The sequence below is a fragment of the Triticum dicoccoides genome, chromosome 3A (assembly GCF_002162155.2).
Source record: "Triticum dicoccoides isolate Atlit2015 ecotype Zavitan chromosome 3A, WEW_v2.0, whole genome shotgun sequence".
In the NCBI taxonomy this organism is placed as follows: domain Eukaryota; kingdom Viridiplantae; phylum Streptophyta; class Magnoliopsida; order Poales; family Poaceae; genus Triticum; species Triticum dicoccoides.
In genome coordinates this window covers 764,209,931-764,223,194 of record NC_041384.1, presented here as the reverse complement: position 1 = coordinate 764,223,194, position 13,264 = coordinate 764,209,931, and the positions used below count along the sequence as shown (strand labels likewise).

The 13,264-nt window shown below is 41.4% G+C and overlaps 1 protein-coding gene across 1 annotated transcript; it reads left to right on the top strand.

Moving 5' to 3' along the window:
- Window positions 1–245: 245 nt before the first annotated feature.
- On the top strand, window positions 246–2,139 carry LOC119270804 (GDSL esterase/lipase At5g45910-like). Its single transcript, XM_037552860.1, has 4 exons — window positions 246–541; window positions 627–842; window positions 1,009–1,437; window positions 1,648–2,139. Exons 1-4 carry the CDS (start codon window positions 298–300, stop codon window positions 1,884–1,886), a joined length of 1,128 nt encoding a protein of 375 aa, XP_037408757.1. The 5' UTR covers window positions 246–297; the 3' UTR covers window positions 1,887–2,139.
- Window positions 2,140–13,264: the final 11,125 nt, after the last annotated feature.

Here is a 13,264-nt window from a genome sequence, read left to right as displayed (position 1 = left end):
TTCCCCAGAAGCAAGACGCTGACTAACATGGAATCAGCGAGGAACCCTGGTTAATTAAGCGCTAAGCGCATCCAGATCACGGTCGGCAGGGAGCGTGGTAATTAATGCACCACGTACCGCGGGAGCGATTGTCAATGGAAAACTGCGCGGCTCGGAACCATGTGGGGATCCTCACGAAAGTCCATGGCGGCCCCGATATAACAACCCCCTAAGCACTCCTTTTCTTGTAGCTGTCCTCTCTTCTCTTTCTTCCGCACACTTGTTCGGTGAGGGGCCAACTTTGGCTTGGCGGTGACCATGGAGGGGATGAGGGGGTTGCCATCGTGGTGCTGGTGCGTCCTCTTGTGCCTGGCCGCCGGTTGGATGGCGGCGGAGGCGGCTCCGTTGCCGCAGTACTACAACGCCATATTCAGCTTCGGCGACTCCTTCTCCGACACGGGCAACTTCGTCATCATCAACTCCGGCAAGCTGCCCAACATGCCCAAGTTCCCGCCGCCCTACGCCCGCTGCTCCAACGGCCGTCTCGTCATCGACTTCCTGGGTACGTGCTCTGTCGTCTCGATGGAACATGTACACGTCAGTGAATTCCCTTCTGAATCGAAATGGATGTTGATTCATCTTTGTAGCCGAGGCGTTGGGAGTGCCGCTGCTGCCGCCGTCGGCGAACAAGGGCACCAACTTCAGCCAGGGCGCCAACTTTGCGGTGATGGGCGCCACCGCGCTGGACCTCAAGTACTTCAGGGACAACAACGTGTGGAGCATCCCGCCCTTCAACACTTCCATGAACTGCCAGCTCGAGTGGTTCCAGGAGGTTAAGGAGACCGTCTGCTCATCCCCGCAAGGTAATCATTTATTATGAGATTCCTTTTTACGATAAAAGGTAAATTTAAAAAAAAATCGTGAGGAAAAGGTAAATATTATTAACTTAAAATGGAGATCAAGTCGGTTCTGAGTTTTCTTGTTGATTTCTCTTTCTCTTTTAAATTTAAAAAAACGAACGAAATGCAGAGTGCAAGGAATTTTTCGGGAAGGCGCTTTTCGTGTTCGGCGAGTTGGGCGGCAACGACTACAGTTTCGCATGGAAGGCGGAGTGGAGCCTGGACAAGGTGAAGACCCAGATGGTGCCCAAGGTGGTGGAGTCCATCATCGGCGGCATCGAGGCTCTGCTCGACGAGGGCGCGCGGCACGTGCTTGTGCCGGGCAACCTCCCCGCCGGGTGCATCCCCATCACGCTCACCATGTACCCGTCCGAGGACCGTAGCGACTATGACCCCCGCACCGGCTGCCTCAAGAAGTTCAACGGCGTCGCCCTCTACCACAACGCCGTGCTCCGCATCGCCCTCGACCAGCTCCAGCGCCGCCGCCCGGATTCCCGCATCATCTACGCCGACTACTACACCCCCTACATCCAGTTCGCACGCACACCTCATCTATACGGTCAGTCCCACTCCAAACCATACCCCCTATGTCTTGTTCCTTATTTGATTCCTACTTCTTTCCTTTCCTACTAGTGTGTGTGTGTTCTGTTCTGCTCTCCTCTCCTCTGTTACAACGAGAAAGAATACAACTTTAAGGACAGAGTATTTATTTGTCCAAGATAATAATGTGCAATGTAATAACAAGATTTGTGGCCAACTGCAACTGCAGGGTACAAGAGGGGAGCCCTGAGGGCGTGCTGCGGCGGCGGTGGCCCATACAACTACAACATGAGCTCGTCGTGCGGGCTGCCTGGTGCCACGGTGTGCGACGACCCAGACGCACACGTCAGCTGGGACGGCATCCACCTCACCGAGGCGCCCTACCGCTTCATCGCCAACACCTGGCTCAAGGGCCCCTACGCGCACCCGCCCCTCGCGAGTGTCGTCCGCGATGATATGGTCTATTAACGGGAAATCCAATTTGGCTCCGAGGAGCACATACTCCCACGCGTGATTTTTTCTTTTCAAATGTCAAAAAAGTCCAAAAGAAAAGAGATGTGTTTATGGTCACATTAAATTCTACTTGTAACTTTTTTAGGTGGAAAGCTTTAGCAATTTAACCTTTGCAGAAAAGACAAGGTGAACACGAAGTGTTACCTTCAAATGGCACATTTAATTTTGTTTTTTTTTCACGTACGAGGCAATACTATACCATTTTGCATGCAAATTGTCAAACATTCTTGTTACACTAACATGAACATCTACGAAACGAGTAAATCCCTTTTTCCCCTTACTGTCAGCTTTGTGACAGATTTTACCCCTGGCTGTCTATTTTTTTTTCTTGTGGCTTGCTTGTTTGGGGATTTTTCACTGTCGGAGATATACCCCGCGGTGTAACCTGGCCGGATGTATGACCCGGCCGGACTTGGTGACTCACTGATGACTCGCCCTGACCCGGCGACTCACTAGTAACCCGTCCAGAGTTGGCGAAACATTGGTGACCCGGCAGGCGGGTCAGAGGAGCAACAAGACCCAGTGGCCCAGATGGCGGTTTATGGAAGGCCGACTCATATTATGGTGGGCCGGCTTGAGAAGGAAGACAAAAGGAATATGCCCTTACAAAGGAAGCAAGACTAGGACTCCACTTGTAATAGAGTAATCATAATCCTACTAGAACTAGTCATGTAACCCGTCTCTTCAACTTATATAAGGAGGAGCAGAGCATCCCAAGAGGGACAAGTTTCACAAGTTGAGACAGACAAGTCAATAGCTCTCGAGAAAGAGGTAGCCAAAGAGCACCCTTGTAATCGGACTTCTCCGCGGGGTCTGGTGCGGGAGAGGGGGGCGACATCGACCTCGACATACCGTCGGTGGTGCCTAAGGGAGGGAGCCGAGGATTCAACCTCGCACGACTATGGAAGGAGGCGACGTCGACCTCGACGCACCAGGCGCCATCGACACCGATGGGGGTCGCATAGGTCGGCAGAGGAGATCGAAGGTGGACGGGGCCGGCGGCGGCGTGGGAGAGGGCAGTGTGGATAAGGGTTCGATTTGGGGAAGATCTATTTTTTTGAGAGAAAGAGGAAGATCTATTTGGGGTGGCGGCTATTTGGTGCAAACTTTTCGCGGGCCTCTCGCGCGGTACGCACGCACCTGGGCCAATTTCAATCTCGTGCCCTATAGACAGTCCGGCATATAGTGGGCCATAGTTTAGTTGTACCGGCAGAGACGGTGTCCTTACAAACGGAAATCGTTTCTGGTAGTCTGTGTGTCCTCGTTCCTACACTTGTGCCGGCAGTTTTTCTGCCCTCAAGTACTTCTGCCGGCAGTACCGACATTCTCGGCAGATAGTTTGCGTTTATTCCATTGTTTATCCCGGCAGTTAACTGCCTCTAATTAAGTGTTGTGGTGTAGTGAGCACCATGATCAATATCAATGAAGCAGGATGTAGGCTTTTACCTCCACCGTGAGGGACCGAACCTGGGTAAAAAACTTCGCATCTCTCGTCCCACTCAACCCCTCTCAAGTTACCACATAGATGCGTTGGCCTCACGACTAAGTCATCACACTAGGACATCTGCTGTGACAAATCCACGACAGTTGGCGCCCACAGTGGGGCTTGAACCCACGACCACAAGGTTAAGAGCCATTGTAATCATGCACTTATTAATCTTTGGATTATCACCCTCACTAGGGCGAAAACCATGTCTTATTTTGTACCTGTTCTTATATAAAATGGGATGAAAACCTGTTTTCAGATGTTGCTCTTGTCTGAAAAACTAGCCAACATTCTATCGGCAGGCGCATGTATTATAGCTAGACTGAAAGGTTGCTTCAGAAAAAATCCGAAAAACAAAGGTGCATTGGAGGAGAGTCCAATCGGATAAGGCAAAAGTCAGTTAAGAAACACCCAATTACAAAGAAAACGGGGAGCAATTCAATTTTTTTCAAGAATCAAGTCACCTATTGAAAATTTCTCACAAAAAGAAAAGCAACCTATTGTAAATTCGATTCCCTCGTTCGTTTTGGCGACACAGCTCCAAAAGAAATCTTCTATCAATGTAGAGTTTTCCAAAAAATCTGGAGTATGACCACCTAGTATTTTCAGTTTTCCCAGTAATTAGTTCCTGTATAATTAGAAAAGAAAACAGAATCAAAGGCTACAAATGGTGTGGAGGCTCATGTACGCAGCTTATAGCCGATATTTATGCTGGTAAAGAGGACCTCCTCGTCGGCGCGTTCAACACCTGTTTTATTTTTAGTTTTGCTAAAGCACATCTAAATGTGCCATAAGTATTGCACATCTAAATCCTATGTCATTGATTTTACGTTGAGATCCGTGTGGATATTTTCTTTTTCTTTTTTTCTTTTTAGCTTTATGCTTGATTCACTCACTTAGATGTGCAATAACTAAAGCACATCTAAACGTGTCCTAGACACATCCTTTTATTTTAGGCAATTCAGCGCCTATTTTTTAGCACGCATGCGCTCGCACACGGCATGTAGTGGGCCGGTGTGCATACTCGCCTCGCGATGCAAGGAATGCACAGGGCAGGATGGTTTGCTTCCTTAAAAAAAGAGTATATCGGTTCTGTTGCTGCTCTTTTGGTGTAAAAAAACCGAATTGATAGCAAACTGGTTTTCGTAAGTCTGAACAAAATGGTCAACTCAAACAAAGTTCACACATTAAAAAAATGTTCACAGATCTAAAAAGCATTCATGAATTTAAAAATGGTCGAGGATTTCAAAATATTTATAATTTTTTTAAAAGTTTCCAACTTTTTTAAAAGTTCACAAATTTTGGAAAATTATTTTGAATTTAGTCTCAAGAATTTTGAAATGATTCAAAATTTTCTAAAAATGAAATAGAAATATAGAAAGGTAGAAAACCAGCAAAACTGAAGAAAAAAAAGGTTGAAAACAAAAACGAGAGAAAAGATACTCAAGAAAACAGAGGGAACCTCTAAAGGTTTTCATAACCGATGCAGGAGCGATAACATGGGCCGGCATTCCCACTTAGGATCTAGTGAGGGTGGTACTGGGCGCCTGGTGCCTAGAGCTACTAATTGGCGCATTATACATTTTACAAAAGTTCACACATAAGACAAAAAGTCACAAATATGAAGGGAAAATCATGATTTTGAGAAAAAAAATAAAAAAATTTGAAAAAATTCACGAATTTGAAAAAAGTTAGTGTATTTGATGGATTTGAAAAACAATTCAGGATTCTAAGGAAAAAACACAAATTTGAAAAAGATGTTTGCGAGTTCGAAAATATTCACTTATTTGAGGGAAAATAGTCCACGAATTTAAGAAAAAACGTTCACAAAAAAAATCAAAAGTTCGCAAATTTGAGAAAAAGATCATGAAAAGAAGTTCACAAATTTGAAAAAAAAAAGTGTACGTATTTAAAAAAAGAAAGATAGGAAAGGGAAAAAATGAATATAAGCCGTCACCAAAAATAAATAAATAAACAATTAGAAGTTTCCCGAAACCGGCTTGGGAAGCTTCCGAAAATCGAGAGCTTCCTGCTCATGCTTGAGATGGTGGGCTGGGCCATTCAAAACGCACAAAGGGCGGGGTGTGCGCCAAATAGTAGTTGTTTTCTTTGCGCCAAATAGTAGTTGGACCTTGTATTAATTAGCTTTGGCACGTTAAAGGCAAATAGGATTCCACTGCATAAGGCAGTTAGTTTCCGTGAGCATAATTGCGCTAGTATAGTGAAGTTTGTGACACATTTAGGCCTCTAGGGGGAGCCCGCTGAGGATGAATCGCCCCACCAATCAAAATATACATAGAGAAAAAATAAGATAAATTCGGCATGAATAGTATAAAAAGACAAAAAAAAAGACACTATTCGCAATTCAGATTTTTCTTTTTTGCTACACTGTGTGTATTTTCAATTTGATTTTAAGTTTTGACAAATTGTAGACACATCTGTGAATACTCACTTTTATGTAATTTTTGAAATATTTAAATGTATTTTTTAAAGTTAGGGATCACCTGATTTGTGGAAGCACATGATATCTACCCCGAAACCAGTGATATTTTTAATATTGGGTTCTTTGGTTACTTTGGCTTTCTAGCGGGTCGTATCCTGTTTCTTCAGGAAGCGTGTTTCCACATGTTTCTTATGCGGATTACTTCTGGAGTTTGTTTTCATCCGTCTTGTTCTCTGTTGTACTTTCAATCACTGGTTTTGCTTGTTCATTCCTTTTAACGCTTCTATTTCATTTTCCATTTTTCTTGCTATTGTTCATCTTATTTTTGTTTATTTTTATTATATTTATCTTTTCTCCTTTTTTTTTATCTTTGATGTTTTTGTCTTTTCTTCCGGTTTCTTTTTCAATCACATGTTTAAAAATAATGTTTTTCGTGATTAAAAATTGTTTATGACATATGAAATATGTTTATGATATACTTAAACATTGTTCATCATGTTTTATTTTTATTGCCATGTTTTACATAATAATTTATATTGTAAGAAAATAGTTAGGCATATTACAAATATACATTATGTGATTAGAATTGTTCATCGTGTATTGGAAAAATGTCTGCTGTGTACTTAAAAAATGTTCAGCATTGTACTAAATGAAGTGTATCGTGTAGTACCAAATAATTATTTATTTTAAAAATATTGGCCCTTATTGAAGATACATTTATGTGGAAAGTATATTCACCAGGTATTAACAAATATTTATGATATAATAAAAATGATTCTCAAATATTTATTATTTTTTCTTCTTGTACTTTTTTTATCATATATTAAAAATTTCATTACGTACTAAATACTATTATCATATATTTAAAAAGTGTTCACCCCGCATGAAAATATGTATATCATGTACTAAAAAAGTTCACATGTATTTAAAATGTTTACTGTGTTTTGTATAGATGTTAGTCATGTATTAAAAATGGCTATCATGTTTTCTTAAAGATGTTTATCATATTTGAAAAAATTCATAGTTTCCGGAAAATATGCATTATGTATTAAAATAGTTTTGAGTGTACTTATAAAATGTTCATCATATATTTTAAAAATAGCTATCATGTATTCAAAAAATATTCATATATTTTTAGGAAATTGCATATTTTTTTATTACCATACAATTATAAAAATTTGTATGTAGCACTATTTTAAATAAATGAATTATTTTTCTTAAAATGTGCAAAATGCATTCATATTTTTTTATCAAAATGTGTAAATAACGACGGTAAAAGGTGGAGACCGCAGAACCGGAAGCAGCCATGACGACATGACTGGGTGGCGTAGCACCACGGTCCTCCGCCAATGGTTCCTCCATGTGGCGGGCTTCCATTGGTCGGGATGCCCGCTCTATCATGCATGGCCCTACCAACAGCTGGGGCGGCGTCTCGCCCACCTGGCTGCCTACATCTCCCATCCCCATGTCCCTCTTCTCAACGTCGTAGACGGCAACAGTGGCATGGAATGTGGTCATCTGGTCCGGGCAGGGGCACCATTCGGTGTACGCCAGCACCGCTCGCTGGTGCTTCTGGCATAGATTGCTGACCTTCAACTTGAACATCCTCGTGTTGCATAGGTAGGATTTGGCTGGATTATATGTACGCAAAAATGATGCTAACATTTTTTATTCGTGATGTATTTATATGACCAACAACGATGGATGTAGTGTCATTGTTTTGTTAATCATATATGTTAATTGTGCTTTAGTGCAAAATGCAACTCCAATTTATTGAAAAAGTGTTAGTTGCATTTTTTTCTTAGCCAAAATGTTATTTGCATATTTCCCCTGAAAACAGCTTAGATATATGACCAACAATAGTCGCGTTGCCGTAGTGTTGTGGTTCTTCTAACTAACAAAGTTAAGGTGTTGTTGACGAAGAACCTCAGGCCATGTTCCACTTAGATCCATCTCGTCTGCTACTGATTTCAATCGGATCTGGATTCCATATGATGTTGCCGCCACGGATCTACCTAGAAATTTCCCCTTCTACGAGGGAACCATTTCGTGCCATCTTGTTGCTGCAATGGTTGCGCTTCGTTGCTGCAGTCAGCATGACTATTCCTTTTCTAGCCGATGCCGATGAGCTCATCCCTTTCGAAAATTTCAGGTGTGCGAGCACAAAGACCTAACGCTATCCATGTGGGAGGTCATGGCCGGCTTGCTAGGGAAGCTCACGAGCCTGCTGACCCCCCTCTTCTTCGCCATCTGTGTCATCGGGAAACAGTCATTCACCTCATCACCTTACAAATTTGGCACCTCCTTTTCGCCAGCACCTTTGCTCAAGTGCACCATCTGGTCTCCCATCGGCTCTCTGCCACCTCCATCATCACTTCAGTATCATTCTTTGTTGCATTTGCGAATAGGTTTGTGCCGTTTGCCGTGGCTCCATTTGCGCGCTGGGTTAAACGCCTAAAAACTCGGTGTCACGGATGGTGGGGCATCGATGGCCGTCTGTTCTATGCAGATGCCAATACTTCTGAAATCATTAATCGAGAAGTACTCCTTCCAAAGATCACTCCCACCTCCCCATGTCTGCTACTGATTTCAGTTGGATATGTTCTACGGGTTTTTCTTTGGTTTTCCTTTGTTTCTTCCCCGGTTCTGCTTCTTTCTTCGTCACACTTTGGTTTTGTTAGGTTTTTTTCCTAATTTTCTTTACCAGTTTTCATCTTTTTTTTGGTTTTCTTAAACACATGTCTAGTTATTTGCGATGCGGAGTTTAGATTTTTATTGTACACATGAAACATTTTTTGATACGCGTTGTACATTTCTCAACTAAATGATGCACATTTTTTTGTTAAAAAAAATGTTATAAACACTTATTTGAATACATGGTCAACATTCTTTCAACTACACATTGAACACTTTTTTTCTATGGTAATATAATTTCTTTCAACTGCATGAATATTTGAAAAATACATGATTAATATTTTTTTCAATCATATGATTTTGATGTCTTATTTTTTCATACACATTTGTACATTTTTGGTATACATCAGCAACATGTTTTTATACATGTTTAACATTTTCCAAATACACGATTATCAGTTTCATCACTTATATTTCATGTCTAGATTTTCATAAACTTTTAGATTTTATATATACATCAGTAACATTTAATTTTCATGTTTACCATTTTCCAAATATATGATTATCATTTTTAAAAACTTATATTTTTATATGTCTACTTTTTCCACACATATAGTACATTATTTTGTATACAACATGGAAATTTTTTATATACATCATTAACATTATTAAAATACATGGTCAACTTTTTTATATACACATTGTATTTTTATACATATTTCGCATTTTTTGCAAATATTTGATTAACATTTTTTAAATGTTTGATAAACATTTTATAATTGTATGGTCAATGTTTTTCATAGACATTATATCTTTTTTGTGTACACTTTCGGTATAAATGATATTTTTATATACACATTTAACATTTTTCAAATTCTTGATCAATATTGTGAAATGCTTGATTAATATTTTATAAATACATGGTCAACTTTTTTCATAGACATTGTATATTTTTTATATACCTTTGTTCATATACACGAGAAGCATTTTTTTCTTTGCACATTTAACATTTTTCAAATGGTTGATTAACAGTATTCCAAAGTTAGTTACATGAAAAAAATTACAAGTTGGCACATGGTTTTTATTATATTTATGAAATATTTATATATTTGTATGTAAAAAGAGCATACTCAAAATATGATGCATACTAGATAGAAAGTAGTATATATACTACTTGAACATTCTTATATACTACATACTATGCATACATAGTCTCCGATTTGATAGATACTACATACAACATACAAAACTCAAGTGGTGATAACTACCAACATATATTCAGAATATTTGAAAGTATAACAAAAGTAAAAAATAGAAAAAATGAAAACAAAAAAGTAAAAAAAACCCAGAAAAACCAGGATATTGCTTGTTGCATGTGGCCTCCAGCACACCTAGGCCGGCTCATCTGGCATCGCGTTCATGCTACCTTACGTCTCTCTATAAGGGGGGACATAGGCGCACCCGAATTAAGGAGGTTACTTTTCCCTAAGCACATGAAGTGGGCTAATCTAGTAAAGTTAACCAATACTTAGATATTTGCCTATAAAAATAAAGCTTCTAAAAAAACGTGGTGAGGGAGTATGTTGAGTCATGGATCGTGGGCTGAGTTTCCAACAAAGGAAGTGGATCGGCCCAGCCCATAAAACGAACAAATTAACAGAGCTGGATCAAGTGGGCTTTTTTCCCTACGTAAGTGGGCATGCAAGTGGCCGCTCTTTTCTACTCGGAGTCTGAAAGTGGGCAAGCCTAGAACATCAACCTAAATACAAGATATTGATTCGATCATTTCTCAGAAAAAGATATTGATTCGATCAGTTCCCAAAAAATAAAAATAAATGAAACAGAAGAGAAAGAGAGACACAGGTTCCATTTTTCATGCCGAACGAAATTCAATTTTCATCGTTTGGGAGAGAAAAAACCATATTTTAGATGGTCAGTACTCTTATTTATTTTTTTAGAACAAAGACCTAACTTGCACCGGACTTCAAATTAATAAAGCTCAAACCGAAGTGCAAAAAATATAACAAAAAGAAAGCTCAAACCAGGCAGAGCAGCACAAGGTCTTAAACACACATTTTTTTCGAACCATGCAAAGCAACTATGTGTGTAACTAACAAAAAGGAGGATGTTACAACTCGAAAAAAAGAGAGAGGATGATACTGATTTGTGGCTACACCGAGGCGAAATAACCTTATTCAGTGGTAAGTGCTATCACTAGTAGAAAAGGGGGCAAAGGTCCAGGCCGGGTCAGCCCATTAGTCCCGGTTTAGTTCAGAACCGGGACCAATGGGGGCATTGGACCCGGTTCGTGAGCCCAGGGGGCCAGCCAGGCCACGTGGGCCATTGGTCCCGGTTCGTCTGGACTTTTTGGTCCCGGTTGGTGGGATGAACCGGGACCAATGGGCCTCGCTCCAGGCCCACCACCATTGATCTCGATTGGTGGCTTGAACCAGGACCAAATGCTCCCTCCTTTGGTCCCGATTCAAGCCACCAACCGGGACCAATGAGGTGCCTATATATACCCCTCGCGTAAGAGCAGAGCACACTGCTCTGTTTTTTTCTGGCCGAGGGGGAGAGGGCTTGGTGGTGCTCTACTCACCTTCTATGCACACAAGGTGTTCGATGGAATGTCCGAGCCACACTACTTAAGCTTTCTTCTCTCCAAGCTCGATCTCCAAGCTCCATTTTCCTCAATATTTGTCTAGGTTTAGCGGTCCGTCACGCCCCGTCCCCGTCTTCACCGCCGTCGATCACCCGCGCCGAGCTCATCGCCGGCACCACCGTGGTGAGCCTCTTGTTCTTATCTTCTTTCTGAAAGGAAAAAATATTCTTACTTGTATGTTTACATACATACTTGTATTATTTTCTTACTTTTATTATTGCATCTTATATAGTGCGATGATTTTGGTATCCGCCCCCGTCGGCCCTCGTCCTGTCTATGATTCGGATGTGGTATATATATTATCTTTATAACTATTGGTTCATTTATTGTTTATGAAAATTATGCCGACCAACGTGACATAGATTTTATTTATGTAGGATGTATGTGAATCATAAATTGCAACCAACCCTATTGTCGAGAGGTTAAATTTAGTTGAAGAAGAAAACAATTTGTTGAAGTAAAAAATAACAAAAATTTAGGAGGAGAAGATGATATTAGAGTTGCATGTTGCGGATGTTGTCGATGATCACAAGATCAAGATGGATGCAATGCGCTTGAAGATTAGAAATATTAGAAAATATGCCATTCATACCGAGGCTTGGCATCATTATGCCGTTGGATCAATTGTTACCTTGGTTGCGATTATGATCGCATTTGTTTTCGCATTGAAATGTTTTACATAGTTTCAATGTATGATTTAATTAATTAGATGCTCTGAAGAGCTATATTTTGTTAGATGAGAACTATGTATGTACTTTGGTTTTAATGTGATGATGAACTTCTATTAATTTGGACACTTAATTATATATAATGCACGCAGATGAACCGGCAATGGATGTACGGTGACAGACACACCTCCGAGTACATTAAGGGCATGCATGAGTTTCTCGATGCGGCTGAGGCAAACAAGCAGAATGGTTTTGTGTGTTGTCCATGCACTGAATATGGGAATACGAGGTCTTACTCTAATCGGAAAATCCTTCACTCCCACCTGCTTTACAAGGGTTTCATGCCACACTATAATGTTTGGACGAGGCACGGAGAAATAGGGGTTATGATGGAAGACGGTGAAGAAGAAGAGTACGATGACAACTATGTGCCCCCTCAATACGGTGATGCTGCAATGGGGGGAGCTGGTGAAGATCAAGAGGAATCAGACGATGTGCCCAATGATGCTGCAACGGGTGAAGCTGCTGAAGATCAAGAGGAACCAGACGATGTGCCCGATGATGATGATCTCCGCCGGGTCATTGTCAATGCAAGGACGCAATGCAAAAGTCAAAAGAAGAAGCTGAAATTCGATCGCATGTTAGAGGATCACAAAAAAAGGTTGTACCCCAATTGCGAAGATGGCAACACAAAGCTCGGTACGTACTGGAATTGCTGCAGTGGAAGGCTGAGAATGCTGTGGCTGACAAAGGATTTGGGAAGCTAATGAAAATATTGAAAAAGAAGCTTCCAAAGGATAACGAATTGCCCGACAGTACATACGCAGCAAAGAAGGTTGTATGCTCTCTATGATTGGAGGTGGAGAAGATACATGCATGCCCTAATGACTACATCCTCTACCGCGGTGCATACAAGGATCTGAACGCATGTCCGGTATGTGGTGCATTGCGGTATAAGATCAGACGAGATGACCCTGGTGATGTTGACGGCGAGCCCCCCAGGAAGAGGGTTCCTGCGAAGGTGATGTGGTATGCTCCTATAATACCACGGTTGAAACGTCTGTTCAGAAACGAAGAGCATGCCAAGTTGATGCGATGGCACAGTGAGGACCGTAAGAAAGACGGGAAGTTGAGAGCACCCGCTGACGGGTCGCAGTGGAGAAAATTTGAGAGAACGTACTGGGATGAGTTTGCAAAGGACCCAAGGAACGTATGGTTTGCTTTAAGCGCAGATGGCATTAATCCTTTCAGGGAGTAGAGCAGCAATCACAGCACCTGGCCCGTGACTCTATGTATGTATAACCTTCCTCCTTGGATGTGCATGAAGCGGGAGTTCATTATGATGCCAGTTCTCATCCAAGGCCCTAAGCAACCCGGCAACGACATTGATGTGTACCTAAGGCCATTAGTTGAAGAACTTTTACAGGTGTGGAATGGAAA